General features: G+C 43.2%; 1 protein-coding gene across 1 annotated transcript in view; it reads right to left on the bottom strand.

The window, feature by feature from the left end:
* Positions 1-26,058, bottom strand: part of gbe1b (glucan (1,4-alpha-), branching enzyme 1b) — a 113,140-nt gene that overhangs the window by 61,813 nt on the left and 25,269 nt on the right. The window contains exons 3-8 of the mRNA XM_080006319.1: positions 25,260-25,375; positions 21,675-21,800; positions 19,941-20,076; positions 17,504-17,594; positions 15,644-15,853; positions 340-455 (exon numbers count right to left, since the gene is read on the bottom strand). Coding sequence (XP_079862445.1) covers positions 340-455; positions 15,644-15,853; positions 17,504-17,594; positions 19,941-20,076; positions 21,675-21,800; positions 25,260-25,375 — 795 coding nt within the window. The remainder of the gene's footprint in view (positions 1-339; positions 456-15,643; positions 15,854-17,503; positions 17,595-19,940; positions 20,077-21,674; positions 21,801-25,259; positions 25,376-26,058) is intronic.

The following is a 26,058-nucleotide window of genomic DNA, read 5'->3' as shown; positions in this document are numbered from 1 at the left end:
TTCAGAGATAACAGTGAATGGAATACTACTCATCGACCAACACATCAATGTGGAGCAATTAAAATATGAAATTAATATAATTAAATTACAGATGTGTGCACCTCTATGCTCCTACTGTGTTGTGGCTGGATTTTAAATTGCCTCATTGTATTTCATTTATCACTCGAGTCTTCTGATATGGAGCCATCGCATAATGGTTAAATAGGAGGAGTGACACCGCAGTGGGTAGAAAGCCCCTAATTTAATTATCTGCATGGAAGTCCCAGGTCTGGCTTCATTAGGTCCGGACCCCTGGACTCAGGGAAGTGGCGGGTGGGCGTGTGGGGAAGCCTTGCTCACCGATGCCGTGGTGGTGGTACAGCATGGAGGTTATGCCATCGAAGCGGAAGCCGTCAAAGTGATACTCCTCCATCCACCAGCGCAGGTTGGACAACAGGAAGCGCAGAACCTCCCAGCTGCCGGAAACCAAACACACCCAGAGATTCAAAACAATTGGACATACACACTAGGGCTGATGACCTATATACTGTATATTTTAACACTGTTTATATCACTATGTTTCAAATGAGTGGCAGTACTTGTATTATATATACATGTTGACTTTATTGCTGCAAGTCAATATGTGATGTCACGTGGAGTCACACTGCTTCACGTTCTCTGCACGGGGGAACGAACGTAAACAAGCATTGAGCAACGCGAACGGGTGCAACTTCTGTGGTTTGGACGTGGGATATAAAAGATCCGACACGGACCAGAAAGCAGTACTTTGAACCAAAGAACCTTTTTCGAAGCATGTTTGCCGATCACGTTTTAGTGAAGGTTTCAGTGAATGAAAGATCACATCTTTAATTTTGCAAATATGTTAAAAGTCAGATTTTGAGAGAGAGATATATATATATATATATATAGCTGCTTTGTTCACAGCCCCTCCTGTGAATTTGGGAGCCCTGACAAGTGCCTTCCCGTCCTATGCTGCATTACAAATAGTGTTTTTTTTTATTCATTTAAACTATTCATTGATTAAATATACAGAAAATTTGATTGAATTTGAATATCACATTATCAAAATATGAAATTACGTATAATGACCTAAACCGCCTTCTGACATTTATCAATCTGGTTTTCTTCCTTCCCCATAGCACAGGAACAGCATCAAAACCATTCACTTGTGAATGATCTGCACAGAAACACAGATTCTAATGAACAATCTGTTCTTATGCTCCTGGATCTCTGCGCAGCCTTTGACACTGTTGACCATGATGTTTTACTAGAGAGATTAGAAAAATGGGTCGGCCTATCTGGCCCAGTTCTAAACTGGTTCAGAATCAACCTACAGGACCGACAGTTCATTGGAGACTTTCCCTCGGACAAAATTAGTTTTCTATGTAGAGTCCCCCAAGGTTAGATTCTTGGACCATTCCCATTTCATCTTTATATGCTGCCACGTGTATATGTTATAAAGAATCACAAAATAAATGACCATAATTGTGCAGATGATTCACAACTGTACTTATCCCTATCTCCTGATGACCTACATCCCATACACTCCCTAACTCGGTGTATTAATGATATTAATCTATGGATGTCAAAGAAACTTTTACAACTGAACCATGATAAAACAGTAATATATATAGAAATATATATAAAACAATCACATCTTTGGTGCAAAGGCTCAGAGACAGAAAATTGCAGCTCATCTCAGTTTTCTGTCTCTGGAGAGCAAAAGTGAAGCCAAAAATCAGGGTGTGATCATAGATGGTGATAAACATTTATGAGAGCCATATCAATCAGATCACAAAATCAGATTTCTACCATCCAAAACACATTTCAAAATTAAGGGGCTTTATGTCAAAAGCAGACTCAAATCACAAAAAATCCATGCATTCACAACAGGTAGACTATACTTCTGTAATGGCCTACTCACCGCCTCCCAAAATCAGCTGTTCAGCGACTACACTAAATTCAAAATGCGGCTGCATGCATTCTCACCAGAACAACAAAGTCTGAATACATCACACCTGGTCTTAGATCTCTGCATCGGCTCCCTGTCAAAACTAGAATTGATTTTAAGATTATGCTGCTTGTACACAAAGCTCTAAATGGCCTTGCACCTCAGTATATAAAAGACATGCTCATTATATACAAACCAGCAAGAACTCTCCACAAGCGGCGGTCTTTTAAGCATCCCTGGTACTAACCCTAAAGCAGAGGAGGCTGCCTTCTGTATCCATGCTCCAAGTAAATCGAACACCCTGCCTGAGGCCCTGAGAGAGGCCCCCCACACTCAACACTTTTAAAAGCAGGTTAAAAACCTTATTTTTCACTACAGTCTATGACTAAGTTCTCAGTGTGTATGTGTTTTTGGATATTGTGAGATTTGTATATTCTGCTCTACATCTTTGTATAATTGCACAAACAACTGTTGACATACATATTTATATTCTGCACTTGCACTTTCCCTGTATTGTTACTCTATGTAAAGCACATTGGGTTGCCCTGTGTATGAAATGTGCTTTATAAATAAAGCTTGACAAATCGGAATGGACGATTTTGGGGGCACACACACACACACACACACACACACACACACACACACACACACACACACACACACACACACACACACACACACACACACACACACACACACACACACACACACTATGAAGGTCAGACACAACGCCGTGAATTATTCACACATCTCTTTGCGCGGGTCAGGCTCCAGAGATTAATTTTCACCACAACGGGACATTCCGATATTGATAGCCAGAGCTCCATGATGTCGAAGACAGAGTATCCGTGCCAGAAGACGGCGTTTTCATTAACTAAACCCGAGTTGGGAGCCACTTCCCGGCGTGCCTAGTTGTTAACTCCGTCAGGGCACTGTAGGAAATCAATGGCTTTCACTGCAAGCAGCCACTTCCTCTGATTTCCAGCAGCAACCACTCGCACGGCCTCTCGCTAAGTGTTTATTATGGTCAGACTCATCTCTAGTTATTTTTTCCTTTCCCTTTTTCTTTCTTTCTTTTTACCGATAGGATTTCATGCTACACTTGGGTAAACAAACACCAAGGAAGGGAATTGAGTTCCCTCTCCCGAAGATGAGATCAGCGATACGCGTCGACTCGCTTCGGCCTACGTCTCCACCGCGTGACGCTCTCCTCGGCGCGCTACGAGCCAGAGGACAAACAAGCTGAATAAAATCAGCCTGGGAGCCCGCGGAGTCATTTGAATTCCAAACTTGAGCCAGCTTCTTGTTCTCCTGGCTGTCATGCTCTGTGAGGGATTAAGCAGGGATGATTTCATTGATAGTCTCAACCCCACTTTCCGCGGGGAGGTGGAGCTATGAGGGCTTTCAGGATCTGAACATCTTCCCGAGGCAAAGTACACAACACGTGTACAGCAGCGTCACCTCCACCTATTTCAAGGGCATGCTGCCATGCAACATCAGTTAAAACCTGATGGGTTTTTTTACCCCAAGCTAGGCGCGATGTGTGTAATGAACACAAATTCAAGCACCGTGCTCGCAGATGCGAGAGGCCACAGGGAAAGGCGCCGCAGTCTAATGCCGAGCCTGCGGGTCAAAACTCCGAAGGTGTGACTCACATCAGATGTGGCCTTGAGTAATGCTTGAAGATCAGATTGAACAGTGCAGGAATGGTGAGAATTGAATCGAATTTAGAATCCCCCAGTATACATTACCTACTGCAGATAGATATGTAAGAAAACATAAATTGAAAAAGCATTGGCAAGTCATTTCACAACACAACACATTCAGGCGTGCAGGGTTCTTCCATATCTCCAGGCGGTTCGTGACCCGGGGGGTGTTTGACAGGTGTGAAGCTCCGTCTAACACCAGTGCCTACCCCTACCCAACTCCTCCCGGACCCCCCGAGGAGGAGCACGCGGGAGCCTGGTATGATCCGATATAGCGGGCTGGCTGGGTGGTCACGCAGCCCTGTGATAAATAGATTAGGTCCCCCACTCCAGAGCGGAGCCTACAAAGGCTCAGACACAATGTACCCTCATGGGAAGGAGATAATAGCGAGAGCCAGAGGCCCGGGATGAAACCATACTGCCACATGAGGGCACGCAGCGCCATTCATCACAGAGTCCAATTACAGCCGGAAAGTTAGATGTGGGGGCCCGATGCAACGCATTCCTTATCCGCGCGGTTAAATAAATTCATCACCCAGCATGTGGTTTTATTACCATAGCAAATTACCTGTTATGCTGCCCGCAAAGGCAAAAAAAAGACAAAAAAAACTTGAGTGTAACCCAGTTCAAGCGAGTGGGAAGCAGTCCTCAGGTGCAGCCCTCATGTTTGTCCTTGTACACTCGGATCAAGATCTATTTCAACATTTATCACTTTTGTTTCACTCACGCTCCACAAACTGCTGCGTTCTGCGGTGACAGCCACCCGCACCGGTCAACCCACGTAAATAAATCCAACTTATCGGGTTTGGCTATTTGCTGGCCATCACTTCTCATGTGCTGCACGTTTTCATTGTCCGCTTCAAAATGAATGTGACCCGCATTGCAGAATTTCTGCTCGCAGAAAGGAGAGCTGAACATTGGGTTTTGGAAGCCGGTTTTATATGAAGGGGGAGGGGGTCAAGGTAACATGTCATGGTGGCTGGGAGGAAGATACAAGTCCCCGTATTCACAACATCACAGTTAAGCTGCAGATAAGACCAAATAAATTGAAGGAGCTGACAGGTCATTTCACAGGAAATGTGACGCTCACACAATGAAGCACGACAGCCTGATGTATGGCATGCATTTGTTGGAGGGAAAAAGGACAAATAAGGTGCCTCATTTACGGACTTCAAAACTTTTCTCCCACCTTCATGTATTAAAGCAGCCACACCGACAAGAATGACACCTGCGCAAAAATGAAATTTCTTGTTGAAGGCTCAATCAAGTCACTACTTGATTGAGCATCAGTGTTGCACTGATGATCACAGTGCATCAGTGCAACACTCATAAGTTTAAGTAATTTGCAGAAACCGATCGGAAAAGAATCTGATCAACTCGCCTTCATCTGTTACAGACTGACATTCCTTACATCGGAAGATCAATATATACAAGCGGGAAGGACAAATGCAATCCAATAATATACTGTAGACCTTTCCAAGGCCAGCAGCAGCGGCTCATCTTGCTATAACAGCTCAACCAATACAGAGTGAGTTTAGGAGCCAGACATGGCATTTGAAGGGTCACAAAACAATTGCAGGGATGCCACGAGAAAAATCGTTTCGACTTTTATTTTATAAGCACGTAGCGGTTTGTATTTTCAGCGGTTCAAAGAGAGAGCCTGTGTTCTTTGAGGCCATTTGAGAGATGCTACAAATCCAGCCGTTGTTTCCATCCGTCATGCACGTGAAAATGGCTCCAAGAAAGAATTTTGTTTGCCCCTTTGGTACAGGTCGCTGTTGCAGCTCCAGCAGCAGCAGCACGCACCGACAGCTCGTCGGGCTTGTTAGGTGGTTCTGACCACTGAAAACAGGGGATGTGACCTCCGCGTCTGGCCAGCTGGAGCAACAGAGAAATCTCAAGGGTGCTAAATACTGCAACTGCAGGCATTTGGAATGGACTTGCACTTAGATGCCTGACCTCTGTGGGTTCATCGATCAGACAAGAGCCCAGATAGTGGCCTGGCCCAGCGTGGTGCCAAATTAATTAATAATAATAAAAAAAAAATTAAAAAAAAGGTTAATAAATAAATCAGCACAACGCTAGCTGGCCTTGTCTGCCATTTCCTCGCCACAAAACCCCCGTGCCATGAATCCGCAGCTAATTGTCCCTACCACCATCACTTGTTGTGTTCGACTTATCGCTTTCTGGCTGCATGTCTGTTGCATTAGACCCAACGAGGAGCAGAAGGTGGGACAATGACATACAACAAAAAGGTCAGAAGTCTGATTTGAAACCCACGGCATTTTGAATACTCCGTATGAGCCACGCACTGCTGTGCCAAGACAAGTGTTACAAGAAAAAGCCGTGAATATTCCATCTGTCGAACACATGAAGCAGAGAGTGCCCTGTTTGGATTGAGTCGTACCGGTGAACTTGCCTGCATCCTGCGACATGGCTGCAGGAAGCCGAAAAATAAAAACAACCTGCACAGTGAAATCTCAAACCTGATGCACACGTAACATCATATGAGGCTGCGAGCACAAACCTGCTGCTAGATTCATTCAAATAGTCAAAAAGTTTGCCTACAGACTACAAGGATAGCCAGTAAACAAATAACAATGACCTGGAAATGGTCAAAGCAGTTTCCAAGAATATTTAAAGAAAATACCACAGGTTCTCTGATAAAAAAAACCAACTAATTATCTATGGTTTGAAGGCCTTCCAGAAAACAGAACCTAGGCGTGATGAGGTCTACAATCCAAATAAGAGGCACCGTTGCATTGAGGCATGTTGTTCACAGCAAGTTTTGCTGCTTCCAAAAATCGCATAATAACACACTATGTACAGCAAGTTAGGATGTGAGCATAATATGTCCAAAACTATACTATGCTAAAATGGTAGGTGAAAAGTAGCAGGATGACATACTGCTTTTTGTGAAACATGATAGTATACAAACAGGACACACTACGCTGACAGGTGTATCACACAATGCCGTCCAATTATTACGTTGAGTTGTGTAAAGACTTGAATCAACTACTACATGTTGATTTTATGTTTGTAGTCTATGTTGATTCACATTTAACCAATAAAGAATTACATTTGGAGATTAGTGTCATATGGTATTGATAAACCACAATACCATTATGACATGTTTAGATGTATACATATAAAAAAAAAAAAAAAAAAAACACGTTCATCCAGATTGCAGCTTAAACTTCCCCGATTGGGAAAGAGGAACTATTTGGGAATCGCTGAAGATAGTCAAACACGTCGCATCTCCTCACCATAATACAGGTCACGCGTTCTGTAAACATGGGTTGTTTCTTTTGTGACCTGTAAAGTTTACAATTACAATTAAATTTATAGAGATCACATTGCTTTACCGTTAACCTAATAGCATACAGACATTCACGTGTTGAAGTAGCCACCTGATCAGCGTATCAAGAGTGTGAGTACATTCACGACATGCGCATGAGTTAACCATGTCAAAGAGAAAATTGTCATCAAATAAGAGATTACCGTTCTCTGAGCGGAGAGGGGAGAGCTGCAAAGGATGTCTGAGGACAAAAGCCTAGCCTTGGGACTGCATTCATATCTTAAGAATTCACACAAAGATTGATGAAAAATAGATTCAAATGATCTCGAGAGATGGGTTTGGTCAGAAAACTACTGAGGGAGTCCACATCAAACCTCTCAGAAGTCCTACATCTGAAGGGGCCAATCTGCAAAAATAAAAAGCCTGGCTATATTCTGCTGCCTTAGCCATTGGCTCCATTCATTTACTGTCTCAAGGTGGCCTTAACCTCTTTGAAAAGGGCTAAGTAAAGAAACTGGGTGAAAAAAAGAAAAGAAGAAGTCCCCCAGCTAGTTAGTGCTCAAGTCATGAAGGGCGCCGGGCACAGTTCATCTAATGGTGCGACCAAACAACATGTCTTCCTTTCATGGTGTAGAATGATAAAGAAACTGCTCTCTGGCTCGGGCACAAGCAGGAGGCGTTCTGCACCGAGCCCGGCAGCTCGCAGCATCCGCAGGATCAGCCGTCAATCACTCGGAGCCTGTTAACCATTATTTTCCAACCGACTACCATCCAACAATGAACAACAACTAAGCTAAATAACATAAAGTGAATGCACCTAAAATGGTCAAGCAGAGGACACGTTCTCAACAAAAAACAGTTTGACAAGAAAATATTGTCAAATACTCCATTAGAATAGCCGTTTCCAACCGTTAGTTTGTTGTAGACATCACAGGACGGTGTCAAGGGCACTGCCACAAGTCACCTTGAAGCAAGCAAAAAGCTCTGCTCAAATTAGCAACTACAAGAAGCCTATACCTACTAAAAAGCATAATCTGAAACAGGTTTTTATAGCACATAGGCTTATTAAAACTGATCATTTAAACCTACATGTAAGATTATGCCAGGGTTTATGATAACTACCAAGACCGATCCTCTATATAACCGGCCATGTTTCAGAGCCAAATGAAGCGACGCTGAGGGCCATCTTCACTCACACCAATTCTAATGGTGAATTACACAAGAGGATTTAGTGTTATCAGGAAGCCCCAATAAAAACCTGCTCATTTTCCCCCTCATCTCACTTTAAATAAATATCTGCAACTTTCAGCATTATATTTCTTAGGTGCATGCAAATCCAGGAGCTGTTTCTTCCATTTCGTCTTGAGACAGCAGAAGCATAGTTTTCTGACCATTTTCACATCAAAACAAAAAAGGAGACAGTTATTTGAAGACACTAAGGAAGTAAAGGCAAAATCTGTTTCTTTCTACATAATCTCATAATCATAATGTTGGCATTTAAGAAAACAAAGAGATGAACATCAAATAATCAAGAAGAAAGTAACTTACAATTACTTAGTACTACTTAGCAGTATTTATTGTTACCCTAATGTCTCTGTGGCAATGTAGCTTGAATGTTATTCTCCCTTGTAAGTCGCTTTGGATAAAAGCGTCTGATAAATGACTAAATGTAAATGTAATAATGGACAACATTTTATATTGTATACTATCTTTATTTTGACAAATTAAGAAATCAAATCATATTATACATTGCAAAGATTTATAAGGATAGTGAAAATAATGATGGACTCCATCAGTTCCTTCCCAACCTATGGGCTGGCATTGCAAGTAGAGGGTATTGCAAGTAGGCCGCCAAATCATGTGCAAAACACACATTTTACCGAAAAAAAAAAAATTAAAATTATTAATTACAAAACCTTTTTCAAATATTAACAAAAAAAATAAAAATAAAAAATCTCATGGTATTTTTCTTTAAAACCTTCAAAAATGCATCATCACTGATAGATAGGAACTCATGTTAGGGTGTACTACGTTCAAGCCGGACCACGATCGACGTGCACCTGTACATTTTTGAACTTGCATTGATAATAAAAATGGATGGTTGGCAGCATCAGGAACACTGAAAAGGAAAGGCGGACAGGCGGGACAGTCCCGCCTGTCAAACTGAAAAGAAAGGTTCGGAGAAAGTATAGCACTGAATATTTACCATTGGGATTTTTTTGGGACAGGCACAGAGGACCGTGCCTATTAACCGTTACCTCTGTGCGTGGTGCCTTCCAAGATTTAATCAAAAGAACATCTGAAGCCATGTGAACTGCACCGTCCTCTTGTGACAAGACACCAACAGTACATGTCCAAGCCGCTTGAATATTTTGATAAACTCAGGGAGCGTCAGGGCAACAAGAAAGTCATGGAAACGTCATGAATGAGCACCGAGAACGCAAATTCCAATCTGTCCCACAGAGCTGTGCCATTTCTGATGCCTTTCCCGACAACGTAGCTCTGTGAGACTGGCTTTTCAGCGCTTGTGGCTTTGAAGATGAAATACAGGAATAAAGTGAATGTTGTTCCAGATCTCCTCCTGAGACTGTCGTCCACTAAGCCAGACATCAAGCATGTGGTGTCGGCCATGCAGCATCAGCCTTCTCATGAGGTGACGTCATATACATGTGCTCCTGTTGTTGTTAGTTTTATGTTTCGAACGTTACGGCAAAGTTCCATAGATATAAGGTTATTTTTAACCCAGCTCTTTTTTTTGTTTTGTCACTACTGCACTGTATGTATGAGAATGCATATGATTGTTCAAATATACATCCTCTGAGGAGGCACCGATTGGCTCCCGTAATACTTCTGGTCAGATGTGGGCCGCCAACACTATGGAGACTTTTAAGTGGGCCGCGAGTCTGAAAAGGTTGGGAACTGCTTCCTTACAGAGTAGAGGAAGAGTAGAGGTAAAGTAGTGTAGAGATGGAGTCGATGGAGGTAGAGTAGTGGTAGAATACTGTAGAGGTGGAGTAGATGGAGGTGGAGTAGTGGTAGAGTAGATGTAGGGTAGAAGGAGGTAGTGTAGAGGTCGAGTAGACTCCATTGTCGTCTTCTTTTACTAGTAAATCTGTTATTTTCCAGTTAACGGATTTAATGTCCATCGATGTCCATAATTTTCAAGATAAAATCTTCGATGATAACTTCATGGGATCTATTTTCGATACAGTTTGATAAAGAGTCCGTTTTCCTCTACCTACAAAGACAACACGAACAGCCAATCGTACAGAGCAGAGATACAACCATGTGACACTAACAGCCAATTGTACAGCAGGAGCGCTGGTGCTTCCTCCGCTCTCTCCGGCCGGCAGCACACAGCGGAGACCAGGCCCCTCTGGAGCTGGAACTCGTCCTGCTCCCAACCTGAGCAGGGCGCGGCCCCCATCCCCGCAGAAGGAGAACGATTAAAGAAAGAATCTGTGCGAGGAGAAAGTCCCTCGGTCCGCTCCAAACATATAATCACAGAGCGCAGATTCAGGAACCTTTTGGACTTTTCTCAGACGACAATGATGATTATATTATATATTTAAATGTATAAAATATATATATATATATATTATTTGATTGGATTTATTCAGTGTTTAACGTAAAGCCATGATAATACACTTAAAACTGTAAATGGAGCAGCATTATTATTATTAAATATATATTGTGATTTATCGACATTTATCAATATACAAAAAACATATCGTGATAACATTTTTGGCCATCTGGTCCAGCCTTTCTATGATGTCATAGTCGATTCTCTTTTCAGTTCCCTTGGTAATCATCATTATAATCAATGTCAAAATATTCAATTGGTCAAAATGTTGACCAACATCATCAGCCTCAGCATGTGGTCTTGCAAAAGCGACCCATTTAGACGGCATAAGGTGGAACAATGTCTTTGTGTTTGCCTTGATAGGAACGTCGTGCAGTGCTTCTGATCGCCGACTCCCGGCGCCTTGCTTAAAAGACCGGCCGCGCTCCGGCTCGGCCCCTGACTACGCTCTAGGGTTAATTTCCTTCCAGAGAGAGCAGCAGGAAGTTTCAGCACAAAAATAAAACCCAACAACATGTGTGCGAGGACGAGATAAATGAAGCGGCGGTGACATCGCTGATCTCTTCGGGCTTTTACAAATGACTCAGATGGCTGGCAGCCACGGCATATGTCTGCCACGCGTCTAATGAGTGCTTCTGATACAAGGAGAGCCCAGAACTAAGCAAAGAGGAAGCTTGTTCTCTTATTATGGCCTCCCATGCCTGACACTTAGTACGGTATAATGTATCGGAGGCTGCTGCACACTTGTTAGAAAGTCAGTTCAAAGAGGCATTTGATGGAACTGTTTTCCTTTTCTCCTCTAATGTGCGGTGGGATCATTTTCCGGTGACACAGAAGACAGGAGACAATTAACGGGGCCAGCGACAACACCAATCAATAGTTTTGGTGTTCGGCGGGCGCCAGGGGTCAGGAAACAACCTAAATGGAGCTGCTCACACATTCTTTCATGTTTCCCCAACAACCGCCTCCGGGATTCTGTAATTATCGGACATATGGCCGTCTCTTGCGATGGAGAAGACTGGCCCCCATGTGACATCGCATCATTATTCAAGTCTCGGCCAGACCGATCCGTCCGTACGCTTAAACGGTGAGATTTGAGCGATATTTAGGTAGCTCAAAGGCACAGTTAGTAACGACCGCGGAAGGTACTCTGGCATTGCCAAATGTGAGCAAGAAGGCCTGTAGAGTCCTGCTTAGTTTCGGTAGCAGAGGGGTCTCGCCACGCAGGTTGTTTGTAGCTTAATATTTGTCAAACTAAAGCGGTTTGGGGATATAAGCCTCGCAGATCAGGGGGATGGAGCGTGGATCGACAGCTCTGTGGATGAGGGGCGCTTCCTCCTAAACGCAGAGTCTGGACTAGACTGGCTGCCTGGAGAGCTTGAAATCCCAGCAGCCATCGGGGGAACGGTGGACTGACTGGCATTGATCGACAACATGATGATCTCCCACCGACATGTCCATTTGCGCAATGAGGGAAAAACAATGACTTGTATCTTTACAACCTATGTTAACATCCCATTCTGGGCTGTTAGTGACCTCAGTGGAAAGATTCAGTCATCTCATGATCAACCTTCAACAAATTATGCCATCCCAGTAAATATAAAAAAGCACAACAACAACAAGGGAAAAATACATAAAAGGGGCTTCCATTGGCCTCATTCATCAATCTGTTGGCAAGTTGCTCATACATTTGTATAAAATGGGAATACATAAACACTTACCCATTTATCAACCTTGATTCCAAGGGTAAACATATGTATATGGAGCTGTTGTGATAGATCTTAAATGTTAATATGAGAACCTTTGTTTGTATAAGTTGACTCGCGCACACAGAGGCTCCAAGATTCCACTCATCTCCATATCTGCAGCGGTTACTAGATTAGAGAGATAGGAAGTCCTCAAAAGGACACGGTATTAATATCAAAATGCCAAAAATACAATGATCCACGTCCGCATGGTCTTTTGATAGATGGTTTTTTTAATACAATTTTGTGTAACTTATAACTCAAAACATGAAGCAATAAAGCTCAATCCCATGTAGCTTCATTTTACTATCATCACCATGAAAAACACTTCCCTGCGTCGGCCTGTGTTTATTTTAGTTCTTGAAACACTGTCCTCACACACAAAATGGTTTTAGTTTTAATAAATAAATAAAAAATGAGATTTAAAAAAGAGTTTAATTTTGTCATTTATTTTTCTCAAGAGTGCAGAGAAATGTCTGGGCAACAAAAGAAAGAAAAAAGATAATATATGAATACGCTCAACTTGGCGCCATACTTTATTTTGTATATAGTGGAGTATATTCTTTTCCTAATCAACCTCCAAAGAGGTTCAAACAGGCTCCTGCAACCTCAAGTATTCAGCGATAACTTCCTTTTCTTCCCGGAGAAGTTGAAAGCTCTTCCTCCATTCTTTGAAGCCAAAATGCATAATGCACATATAACTTTGCCCCATGAACCAGTCAAAATAATCCCAACCTGATGAATCATCACCCAGTCTGCCATCAGCTGGAACCTCCGTATAAACACTGCACCATGCTGCAAAAACATCTGGCGTTCAGGTAAAACATAAAATGAACTACTTCTGGCACGGCGCTTGTGAAAACCCATTTCCCTGCACATCAGAGAAGGTGTTTGTAGCCCAAAATAAAGAGCCCCGTTTTTAAAGTCTTAAAAACGGAAACTTATCTCAACCCAATGAAAGTGAATGCGGAGGATTTATCCCCAGACAATTTGAACCGTCACAAAACCCTAAATATTTGATGGGTAAGAACAAGGCGTACCTGTTTGAGTTTGCTTTCAGTCAACGCAAAGCAAAACCAAAGTCAAAGACGTACAAAATCACTACTGAGAGAAAGGCTTAAAACATTAGTAAATACAAAGTCAACCTTGAGAGGTACCGACACATCACCTGTCGCTTTATTCAACTGTTCAGTTGAGAAATCTAAATGGAATTCAGCATCGGGCTGAACGATTTGGGAAAAATAATGTAACTGTGAATTTTTAGACCAATATTTAGATTGCGATTTAGTATGCGATTATTTTTTAAAGTTCCTTATCTTCTGCATTATTCACTAAACACAATGAATAAATCATTATATGGCTGTGGTACTCAACCTTTCCCAGCTCAGGAGCCACGTTACCAAAAATATTTCCGCAAGAGCCGAATTACTGAAACCTCCATCTCCTCCATCAGACCTTTCAGACATGCTTTTTAAAATCAGGCTTGTAGTAATATCTAATTAAGGAATGAAAAGCATGATGAATGCAGTAGTTGCAATTTAGTATTATTTCCATGACCATATTATTATTACCATGTTTTCATCACCACAAATGTATTATGTATTATTATACACAAATGATGTACAAATGTAAACGGGTAAACGGCGGAGGAGAAAGAGCCGAGCTGACTCTACTGCACATGTATTTGTGCTGATGCCGTGTTCTCTGGATTATGGCACTGAAATGAAGTTAAATGGCTTCAATAAAAACCGTGGATTGATATAAAAGTTGTTTTTTCCATTTATTATGCGCATGTAGGCTGTTGTGGCGCTTGCAGCCGACGCAGGATTTGGACGCGGTGGTCTCCTGGCGGCACGGTGGGTCCGGTGATAAGTTGCGGCTCGGGGCTATTACTTATATACGGTAATAATATAATTAAATATGAATAATTAATAATAAAAGATGAAAATAAAATTGCCAGTGGAAACCAGGTGATCAGCCATAGATCACTCAGTTAACAGATCATTGATCACCACCAGCAAACAGATCTCTATGAGGCGCTCTCTCAAAGCCGTCCTAGGTTGATGTGTTTAATGGGAAATTCAGTTTTAAATACTGCAGGCAATGTATTGATATACTCTTTAATTGTTTTATTAAATTTTAAATAAAACAAAGAAGAGCCGCAATTGTGTAACGTAAAAAAAAGGGTTCCTTTTTTTGTTTTGTTTTAAACCGCAGCCTTTGCGATTTAAAAATTGAGTTATTTTAGATTGCGATGTCGGTTTGAACATGATTAATCCTTCAGCTCTATTTCAGCATTTCCTTTTTGATGTCAAACGTTGAAAAATAATTGTAAATTGTCACCACTATCAAAACCAATCTGAAGCAATTAAGCCTATTCTATGCTAATTATCTGTACAGCATGCACCAGTCCTTACCACGACACACTCCTCATACAGGAAAAGACACTTGGCGGAATAATCAGACTGTGAAACTGTGACTGTTCTCTGGATGGAGATCCTTTCAAACGTACAGGTCCATGCTCCCAACATGTACTTAGCATAAGCCACGCCCTCATGCTTCCATATAAGGAAGAAGAAGGTCCGAGAGATGCAGCAGCGGAGCCGGCTCGTGTTGTACACCGAGAGATTTAACCGTGAAAAGCTTTGCCAATACCGAAATGTTATTGTTTCAGAGGCGGAGGACGGGAAGAGAGCGTCTTCTGAGGCCCGTGGTGCGGGGGGAAATAAGGCGCGGCTGCAGCGACGGGGGCGGTGAGCGATGCGTCCCCCGAGGTTCACTTTGGCTGACTGAGTTGCGACTCCAGGTTATTAAAAAACGGAGGGCTGCTCTTGACAGTCAGAAGCAGCTGATCAGCCATTGATCACTCTCAGTAAAGCGATAAAGGCGGCAGCAGCAATATCCTCTCGCAAAGACAAATATTGCCGTAGCCACACCCACTTGGAGACGCATGTGAATCCTTCATTCTCTGTTGTACGTACAGTTGGTACATTTTATACACGCAGAATTCATCGATTCTAGAATTTTGTCGGTCGAGAGTAAAAGGACGTAGGTAAAAAAGTAAAACATGATCATGACCAATGAAGAATATAGGTGTCACATTATTAGTGGTAGTGAATATGATTCATATTTTCTATATTATATTGTACAATAGTGAATATTTACCCATTTTTACTGATCGTGGTTTCTTGAATTTCTCCTTATATCGCCAATATGCAAACAACATTTGGTTCATGTTGGGCTACGCCGGCCTCTGTGATCCGTGCATAAGAGTGTTCTGAAGCAGTTGGAGATGTGCTCCTACAATATGATGATGCATGAGGTTCACGGGAAGCGCAGACAGCTCCGTCTGGGTCCTACCTGGAGTAGTTGAAGAGGCGGCTGTCCCACTGCCTGTGCTCCCCCCTGGGCGGAGCGTGGAAGAAGCAGGAGTCGGAGCCGTCGAAGCGGTTCAGGCCGTCCTCTGTGTTCTTGGAGGCGTGGCTGTGCACCACGTCCAGCAGCACCACGATGCCCAAGGAGTGGGCCACGTCGATCAGCTGCTTCAGCTCCTCCGGGCTGCCGTAGCGGCTGAGGGGAAGGACGGAGGATGGATTTCAGTATTTGACTGCAATGGCTGTTTGTGATTGACCTCCATCTCTTACTACTGAACGCCATGTTTATCTGTTACGCTGGAATACTGTAACTTGTGCGTACTGTAGACTAACTGTCACTTATTTTTTTTAGGTCATATTTGTTATCACAAGGCTTACATACATTGCCATTTTATTTCTATATTTTTATTCCGTAGCTTTGTTACTTTTGCCTATTTTTCTATTTGAGCTGCTGTTTAGTTTCCCTCTGGAGCTGAATACATTAATCAATAAATGAAGTATCCATCCATCTATCTATTTAGCATTGGAAAACCTAATGTCCACTTTGTGTAGTGTACATATGTGTTATTTCTAATCTAACAATTATAATTTGTATCTCCGTCTTGACTCAGCGTTTTTTGCTGCTGTACTGCTGTAATTTACATCGAGGGAAACAATAAAATGGTAATAAAGTGTTATCGTATCTTATGTCAAGTCTGTCTGTCCATGGTTTAATGCCACTGAACTGTCCACAAGACTTCTTGGCTTTTTACTTCTTTATTTAAAAATGTGTACAGTGCTAAAACTCTACTCATTTGTTACCATCACACACACACACACACACACACACACACACACACACACACACACACACACACACACACACAGATTAGTGAAATCCCTCTCTCTCCACACACTAATATTGTCCCTGGTCCGTCCTCATGGCTATCATTAAATCAGTTTCCGCGGCGATGGGAGACTCTCGCTTCCCGTCATCCGTCCGCTCGGCCGCTAAATGACTCTGCGAGATCAATCATGGATGAAATTACACTGTACACACACACACACACACACACACACACACACACACACACACACACACACACACACACACACACACACTCTCCGGGTGTTGCGCTTCCCCTCTGAGCCGGGAGGACGGGGGTCTTCGGATTCCTGCCGAGACAAGCTTTATCTCGAGAAGTCCCCCCCGTCCTCCCGGCACCAACGAAAAAGGTGTTTACCGCGAGATAACCGACGGCGTCCGCCTGCGAGGGCCGGATTTGTTAATATCCACACGGAAAGTTCGGGTCATCGTGTAAAGTTACTCCCTCAGTCCCCAGACAGAATAAAATCCATCTTCAGACAGAATAAAAAGTAAAGGACGTTTCAAAGCGCCAACAAGAAACATCCGTCAGACATCATGACGCTTCCCGGTGTCAACCATTCAGAGCTCATGGAGCTAGAAGAATGAAATGATGCCATTTCTCTTCGCAATATATTGAAACAAAACTGCAATAACATTGTAGAAAATAATTTATCATGAGTACGCACCTTTGCAAAGTTGCTTTCAACGTCTGAAACTCTCCCTTTTCTCCCACTTTCCTTTTGACTTATATTTGTTTGTTATTTGTTCGCCACTTTTCCCTGTAGTCTTGTATTTATGCATTGCTGTATTTTACTGTCATTTATTTTCGTTTGTGATGTAAAGTGTCTTTGAGTTCCTTGAAAAGTGCTATACAAATAAAATGTATTATTATTAGGAATAATCTCTATCTATGCATATACCCATCCCTCCTCTGTGGATAGAACCACACAGTTTTTACACAGTTAAACACCTAAAGGACTGTGAGTGATTCACATTCACCTGGAAGCAGCAAAGAAGCTGGTGATCTGATATCCAAAGCTGGCGTAGTAGGCGTGCTCCATGATGGCCATCAGCTGGATGCAGTTGTAACCTGAACAGCAGGAAGGAAAAACCAAAATAACTTATTGATCTGCAACGCTCTAGCAGGTCCAGCAGATAAAACACCAAATAAAATCTTGTTTTTTTTCTTTTTCCCTTCAGTAATTTGTGTTTCAATAGACCTTTCTAACCTTTTGCTAAAATTCTAATGGGGAAATTGTCTGGTATGAACATGTGGAAGTAGATAATCATTTATACCTTATATATAAATATCAATAATTTATCCTGTTATATTTTTATACATTTGTATTTTTTTGTTCTGTATTTTTGCCAATTAATGTATATTTATCTACATTTTATTTGTACTTTTTCCAACTGTTAATCAAGATTGTGTTGCCGTTAATATATATTATTATTATTAGATTTATTTTGATCAGGTCCTCTCAGTAAGTTCCCCAAGACAAATTAAATTCAACTTAATCTCTGCCTTAATCTCATCACGATGAGACAGCCACGGTGAAAAAACAACAACATCATTTACAAATGACTTCTAAATACTTTCCATCCAAGTCAGTCAGAGCCAACGAGCCGGGGGCGTTTTGTGTTGGGAGTGGTGAACACCTGAGAGCGGCCGTGCTCGCTGCCACCGAGCAGCAGCTGCTTTACAGCATCACTTGGTTCTCCACAGGGAGCCGCCCGTTAAAAACTCTTATTTATTTATATTGCTGGGAGTCTCTTTCAGCCTACAGAAGAACTTTGGCTTCTGATGTGTAACAAAGGAGAGGGGTGAGGGAGAGTTTCTCTCCCCTTTCTCCCTCTCATCCCACGACAGCAGAGGGGAGTGAGACAGTTGGAGAAGGAGGCTGTTGGAGAACCCTACTGTGCAGATTCCTGCAGCTGCTGCAGGTGGATCCTCTGACAGCGTTTCAACCGGCACTTTCCTTCCTTTCACTTTCCTTCCTCGCTTAAAAGCAGAGCACGGCTGAGGAACACACACACACACAGACACACACACACATATATATACAGTGTATATACAAAGTATATACACGTTCTTACACACACATACAGTGTGTGTGTATGTGTATATATATATACACACACACACACACACACACACACACACACACACACACACACACACACACACGGGAGGAATACACAAGATACAAGATATAGTACTAAAGGATTCTGTAATATGCAGAATGTGTATTATCATGAAAGTGATGATAAACGTGTATGTCTTCCTTCATGCTCGTTTGTTTTACTTTGATGTTCTATTTTTGCCAATGGCTGCAATTTTACAGTAAAAATAAAATCACAAAACTTCCTATTTTGCACGGCACCGCTGGAAAATCAAGCACTTTTGGTCGTAACGATCACAACAAAACAAAACGGCAGAGGGACTGTGTAGTGGAATGGATAAATGTCCTGTTTCCTCGTGACCTTCATAAACTCCTCCTTTACGCTGGATGGACGCTAAGAGATTCAAGCTCCTCACTAAGCTGTGCCTAACATAGAGGACCAGGCTTTTATTTTTCCTGAGTCGTCCATGGTTAGATTACAGAGAAGGAAACAAGTTGTCAGGTTGGAGATGATGTTGGAGATGTCAGCTCAAACATCTTCCTGAAGTGGATGAAAATCCACTTGGACAGGCTAGAACGTTTAAAAACTGCACCGTCGGCGGGTGCAGGGATGGCACATGGAAATGGACTCCAAATACCTAATCATTTGTCATTTTGTGAAGTGGAAATTCTGTGGCTTAACAATTACACAATAATGTCATTAATGCTGCACGCACATTGAATTTAGGGACTAAAATCACAATGTTGGACCTGTTAACATTATGTTATATGTCCAATAGACATACATTTATTCATCCTGGTCTTCATTTCAATATCGTGTTCATCTTGATGGCTCTGGGGTTGACATTTTGAATCTTCCCTGTGGAACAATTCGGCTGCAACATAATCCGAGATGTAACGGTGCCTGTTTTGAGGAACCGTCACGGGGAGCGTCTCTCTACGGTGGAGACACTGCCCTTCGTCTCCTTTGCAAGTTACATTTTTCTCAAACGTGCGCGGTGGGCGGAGACGGGGCTGAGCGCCGGCTGTTTCATTACTCTTTAAAGCAACGTGCTCAGCTGGAGAAGATACGAAATGTTCTGTTCTCGGGCTGAAAGAACAGAGAGGCCTGACTTATGGGAATGTCTGCTGCATCATTTAGATCAAGAGAGTTACAGCATGGCACCAGCCACGCACAAGCTATTTCATGAACTTGCGTTGCCAGCAACTATCAGAGGGAAGCGGTGGTGGAGGAGCAGATATGAAGGCGGTGGGTTTGCATGGAGAATAACGTAGAATGCTCTTTTAGGAGGCACCGCCATTTCATCTCTTACCTAGGTCTTTTATATGCGGCAGCACATTGGTTGTGAAGTTGGTGTATGACGCAACCTTGGCCTCGGGCGAGGCGATGCCGACGTGAGACTCATAAATCCTCAGGCTTCTGGGCTTCCTTGGTCGTGGGTGGATGTGCTGCCAACAGACGAGGGAGAAGAGCATCACTACAGGGCCTTAAACACACAACCTTCTCCTCCATAAATACCAACAGAATGGAACAGAACGCTGCGAGGGGCCGGAGACGCTGTGTCACTTTTCCTGAAGGCCTCCATGTTATGGAAAACAGGAAGGACTTTCTACACAGAGTAATATCCCAACGTTCAACGGTCATTTAAGAGTTTCTGGAACTGGGATTGGTTGTATTCTACACAAGAGAATTTGGCGGAACCATTGGATGGCTACCACCCTGACTGGCCGTTACGGTTGCAACGGATCACAAAACTCACGGTTCAGAACGTATCACCGTTTTGAATCACGGATCGGATCATTTTTCGGATCAGCAAAAAAAAAAAAAAAAAAAAAAGGGAGACAAATATAACTTTGCTTTCCATTTATTCTGTAAAACACTTAAAGCAAGGATGAATTCAAAACCATGGGCTAAGGTTTCCCATTGCCTTAAATGAAAACAACACTCAAAATGTCCAATGTTTAAATAAAATCCGTAAATATATAAAATATTCAAGACTCAGTGGTTAAATTAAAGGCCAACATGAGGCAGGCATGACACCTTCCTCCTTTAAAGGTAGCGAGTGAAAAAATAGGATTAGATCCGTCCCCAGAAACTTCAAATTAAAAATGTAACCCCAGTATGATGATCACCTTCTCATGTCTATAACAAACTACATTTCATGAAAATCGGCTCTGAATGAAGTGAGCTGCGGTGGATTTAGTAGCGACGTCTGCATCTCTCGGTGCACATTCTATGTGTTGACCGGCAGATCTTGACCGCTCCAATGTGGCGGACGAGCGGATGCGTAGCGGCGCCGTGCGGCCGCGCCCGGCTCGTTCCCCGATCACCACCTGTGGTGAAGCAGCAGCAACACAGCGCCACGTCGCGTGAAGCCATCGCGGTGCTTCAGAGTGAAACACAGCAGCGTCTGTCTTTATCTTCTTCTCACCGCAACTCTGCGTCCACATGGAGGGAATTACTCATTTCAAGAGCAACAGCGGCAGAAAAACCCCTTTCACTACCACGCTTACGTTTTGCAGCTGATCCGCCGTTCACGCCCGATCCGAACCACGGGGGGGTGGTCCGTACGGATCACAGATCAACGACGTTCCGTTGCTCCACTACTGGCCCTGCAAAGCCTTCCTCGTGTTTGGATTGCATGATTGAACCTCTTAGAAACAAAAGCAAATATATTGCCACTAAGAGAACACACTCCTCTAATTAAAATAGCAGTAAATAAGGGGTGATAAAGGCAGCAAGGAGGCCATTAATACCCACTTAGTGTTTTGCTGGCACACACTCGTGTCAAGGACCTGAAGCGGCGCTGAGACACAGCGAGCCTCTCTCAAAGCAGGGGCATCAAACACCCCTATTAAGAATCGCCAAGATTACAGCAAAACAGGCCAGAGGAGATTTCAAGAGCTGTGCGTCATGCTGGGAGCAATCAGAAGACAGCGTGGCTAGTAAGTGAACAGGGACGGCTCATTTGAGGGTGACTTTGACATGATTCTTCTCCTTGGCAGAGCACGTTGGGTCATTTAAACAGAAATCCTGAGGGTCTTACCACGTAAGGTTGCGGTGGATCCCAGTGAACCCAGTCGTAGATGACAGACTCCTCGGACCTGGTCACATATTTGGCCCAGGGTGAGATCCGGTACAGCCGTGTGCCGTCTTTTGTGTGAACCACCACCTGGGAAATCAAGACAAATGACTCATGGAGCGGGAAGGGCACTGAAAACAAAAGACAAAAAAAAAAAAAAGACACATCTGCAGTCACTTTGCAGGGTAGGGCTAGGAGAAACAGCAATGCAGAAAAACAGTTAGGGAACATGTATTTATAGCCGAGACACGAGGCATTCAAGACAAAAAGTGTGAGGGGCGGGTAATGAGATCGAAATCAATTTATATTGGCAAAAGTGCTGCAAAAGCAAGAGCACAATCACAATATAGGAGAGACATTAGCAAAAACAGGAGCCACATTCTTACAAATCAGTATTTGCTGGAAGGTCTTTTATGTCTCCTGCAATTTGGTGTTCCAGTGTACCGCATATGATTATGTGTCAGCTTTTATACATGTCTGCCGTGTGTGAATTGCTTACATTGTAAAACGGTCCTTTGCTCGGCCATCTATTATAAAAAAAAATGCTGCATATTGCTCAAATATTTTTCAGCGTCACCATAAAATCCAATAAAATGAAAAGACTCCTCTCTTATCCTCCTCCTCCTCACTCATTACAGGTGCAGTCTTAGACAGACAGACAGATAGATACTGTGTATATACTGTATATACTGTATATATATATACACAGTAGTAGAATACTGGTTATGAGTGGTAGTTTTAATGTTATGGCTGATCGGGGTATATAAACTCCCAAAATATGAATTCATGTGTTGATTATAGAGGACAAAACCTGGGATACATGTGGCCTCAACAAGATGGATAGAAGTCTTCAAGTAAGAAGCAGCGCAGATACAATCTTCTTTCTTTCTGACAAGTAGGCTCACTTAAGATAGTGTTCCGTCATTAGCTTGCAAGGTGTGGTGGAAACCATCCTACCCATTGCACCTTCTATACTGATTCAAATCTACACTGATGACAGGTTCTCAGGTGAGCAATGATCAAAACATCTTTGGTGATAAGTTTGAGGAAGTCATTTGACCGCATATCGGCAGATCTGATGGACGGACATCTTTTTTTCCTCATTACATTCATCGTGACTGACACATTTGCGAGTTTTATTCTTTTGTCGGGAGTGCAATTTGGCTCAGATGGCTTTACTAAAGTGAGATCTCTAACCCATCTAGAGAGAGACTTATAGAGCAAGGGAGCAATTTAGAAAAATGAGAAATCGTACTCATCAATGCCTCTCATCTATTATGTCTCCGATTCAGAGTTGGAATGGGGTCAAATAAGTGTAGTTTGGAAATCTAACTGACAAGTTGCTTTTCCACTTTCAGTCACAGAAGAAAGGCAAAAGTCAGCAAGAGACTCGAGGAACCCCACCAGGAATCGATCCGGCGCTGCCAACCACAGTTTCCCTGGACCCTGCTCCATCGCTTGCAGAAACAGGCATTAAAAACAACTAATTCGCTCTGCTGTTGTGATGTAATGACTGTTCCATGGCCACCTGACTGTGAGCCACTGGCCAGAACCCCCTATGGGGCTTTTTCATTACAGCCCGACCACCTGGGGGTTAAAGACATGGCCCACCTCTTATGACGGGATTCACAGTTTATAGGATTAGGAAAAGATAGGTGGATAAATGGACTGGCAGTGAGCCCGGTGGAGCATCGGTCCTCTAGACAAATTGGCTGACATTAGGCCCATTAAAAGAAAATCAGGCTACTCTGAAGGCTTATAAGGGTGAAATGAAAGGAGAAAACAGCCAAGACTGTCCAGAGATAGATAATTCCAGGTTCAGATAGGAAAGATCCCCAATGTTTCTGCTCCACCGAGGCACTGAACCAGCTGATTGCACTTATTAGCTGTAAGTATGATTTGTGCTAATTAGAAAACACAGATGGTTGACTCAAAATTCTAGGTAGGGCTTTTTCATCCTGAAGCTGGAAGTTCTTCCTCTGGTACAGGTCCATCTAGCCATCCAAACACACTACAATATGTGTTTTGTTGTTTATAGACGAGGGAGGAGACGGAGACAAAGGTGTTAAATTGACAAGTGTTGATCTTAAAATATCCCTTTATTAACCCCCCTGGGGGGGAATTTCAGGAGTCGTATGGTGGTGTTGATCTACGACCTTCTTTAGGGTTGTAGATCAACATGCTGAAACAGTCTACACGTCTAGAAGTTGCAGGGGAGCAGAAGGAGAAGCCAGGTGCCGGTGTTTCCATCTGCTTCTCATTGTCCTCAGACTGACCTATGTTGACAGTGGTAACTGGGCAGAATGTCCCGGCTGTCGGCGCGCGGCAGCAATGACCTACCTGGTCGACAAATAGCTTGTCAACAGTTTTAGGATGTTGATCTGCATAAAGGATGTCAATCTACATGAAGGATGTCCATATATAATAAAGGATGGCAAGCAACATCTCTATACTGTCGACAAGGTATCCGTCTCCTCTCCAGTCTGTGTACATGAACCGTACTTCGTAAAAGAGGTTTTCTTTGGATCAAAAACAGAAGGGAAACTGTTGGACAAGGAATTGGACATCGAGTCGACTCCTGCCTGCTTTCATTCGTATGCAACCCTCTTTTGTACAGGGCAGGTTGACTGAGAATGCGAGATCCTTTGTAGATGCATCCTGTTAGCCATTCATACACATCTTCCACATGTACCTACATACAGTCATTTGGGGAGTCTTCTGTGTACTTCTAATTAAATAATGCATCCACATGGCTTGTTTATTGGAACAAATTGGGCTCTGAAGAGCGCGGGTGGAAGGGCAAGCGGCTCTACACGAGAGTGCTTTGAGGCGGACTCGGGCCTCCACCAGCGAGTTATGTGGAACCGACTCTAAAGCGGAGCGCAGGGTGAGGCGGTCGTCCGTAGGCTGCGGGGGAGCGCGAGGAGAGGACAGGTGCCAGTGTTTCCATCTGCTTCTTATCGTCCTCGGACTGACCTACGCTGACAATGAGAACTGGGCAGGCTGTCCGGGGCGTGGGACTGTGCCAGCGATGACCCCGGTCCCAAGGAGAGCGATGCCTCCATGCCAGACGTCTCTCCCCCTGGCACCTTGTTCCAGGATTATTCTTCATCCACGCCATCTTCTTGGGAGGCAATGCATTATGGGAGGGCAGTCCATTTGCATTTAACCCGGTTTAATTATTTACAGGAGGGTAGAGAACAATCGGGGTGTTTTATCACGCTGAAAGAACACGGCACACCATCCCGAGGGGAGACCGCCACGGACGTGGCTGAAATAAAGGAGTTCAGTTGGGTTCCTGGGAAGTGGCTTACCTTCGTTGTGCACATCTTGTACATAGAGTAATCTCCCCTCAGCGCGCCACCAGTCTGACATGCTGTTGACGGCTACATGCCAGGATTCCAGTCGGGTTGTAATAAGGACACCACACCCACAAACACACATGGAGGGCAATCTCCCTCACATATTAGAACAAGCTGTCATGTTGCCACAAACTAGCGCACGGTGACCAAGGGCGACAGGAAGGTGCAAAGATGTTCCATTCTGTACCTTGAGTTTCGTGTTGTGCTCCACAGCTGGAGACCCATCAGGCTTGGGCGGTACGGCCAACTCCCACTTGCCATATTCCTTCTTGGCGTAAGGGTGGGAGAATTTGTCCCACCCATCTGTGAGAGGAGATAAGACAAATAGTTCACACGTGGCATCATAATATTATGTTTTTTTTAATGGATAGTTCATGGAATACAGGTAGTTCCAATTAGCGGAGTGATGCTCAGCGTCAACGTGAAATACCTGATACCTGACATACCGAATACCAGCGACGGCAAAACTGTTCATTTAAATGTTAATGCGATGTTGCTTGGTGGAGCAACAATTGCAGCTACGTGCCTTTTGTTTTTGTTTTTAAAAAAAGCTGCATTACTTTTACTTTATATTCCTTGAACATTCTTCGCCCTTCCTGTAGCTGATGGATATTATGAATGCATTTCAAGCCAAACTCCAACTTCTCCACCACCGCACCTCCCCATCGCTCCCCCTCCCCGTAATAAGAAAAGAACATATTTTGGTTTCTGATGCAAGTTTGTACGCTCTGGTCTCCCTGTTTGTTTGAGATGCATTTGTTCCAAAACAAGTCATGTTTGCTCAGAAAGGGTTTTAGCATTTCAGGAACAAATGACAATGTTTTCCATTGTATATGCACACTTATTGTTGAACTTCTAATGTCAAGCATGCAACCCATTGTAATATATTTTTTAAACATATCTCGGAACAATTTGGAAGGGAGGGATAATGTGAGATCCCCTTTCCAAATATTTTCACAATATTCTCGTGTTCGAGTGTTTCTATA

Source organism: Zeus faber, assembly GCF_960531495.2.
Source record: "Zeus faber genome assembly, chromosome: 9".
Classification (NCBI taxonomy): Eukaryota; Metazoa; Chordata; class Actinopteri; order Zeiformes; family Zeidae; genus Zeus; species Zeus faber.
The sequence above is the reverse complement of the archived record's forward strand: the minus strand, read 5'-3'. Positions and strand labels throughout refer to the sequence as shown.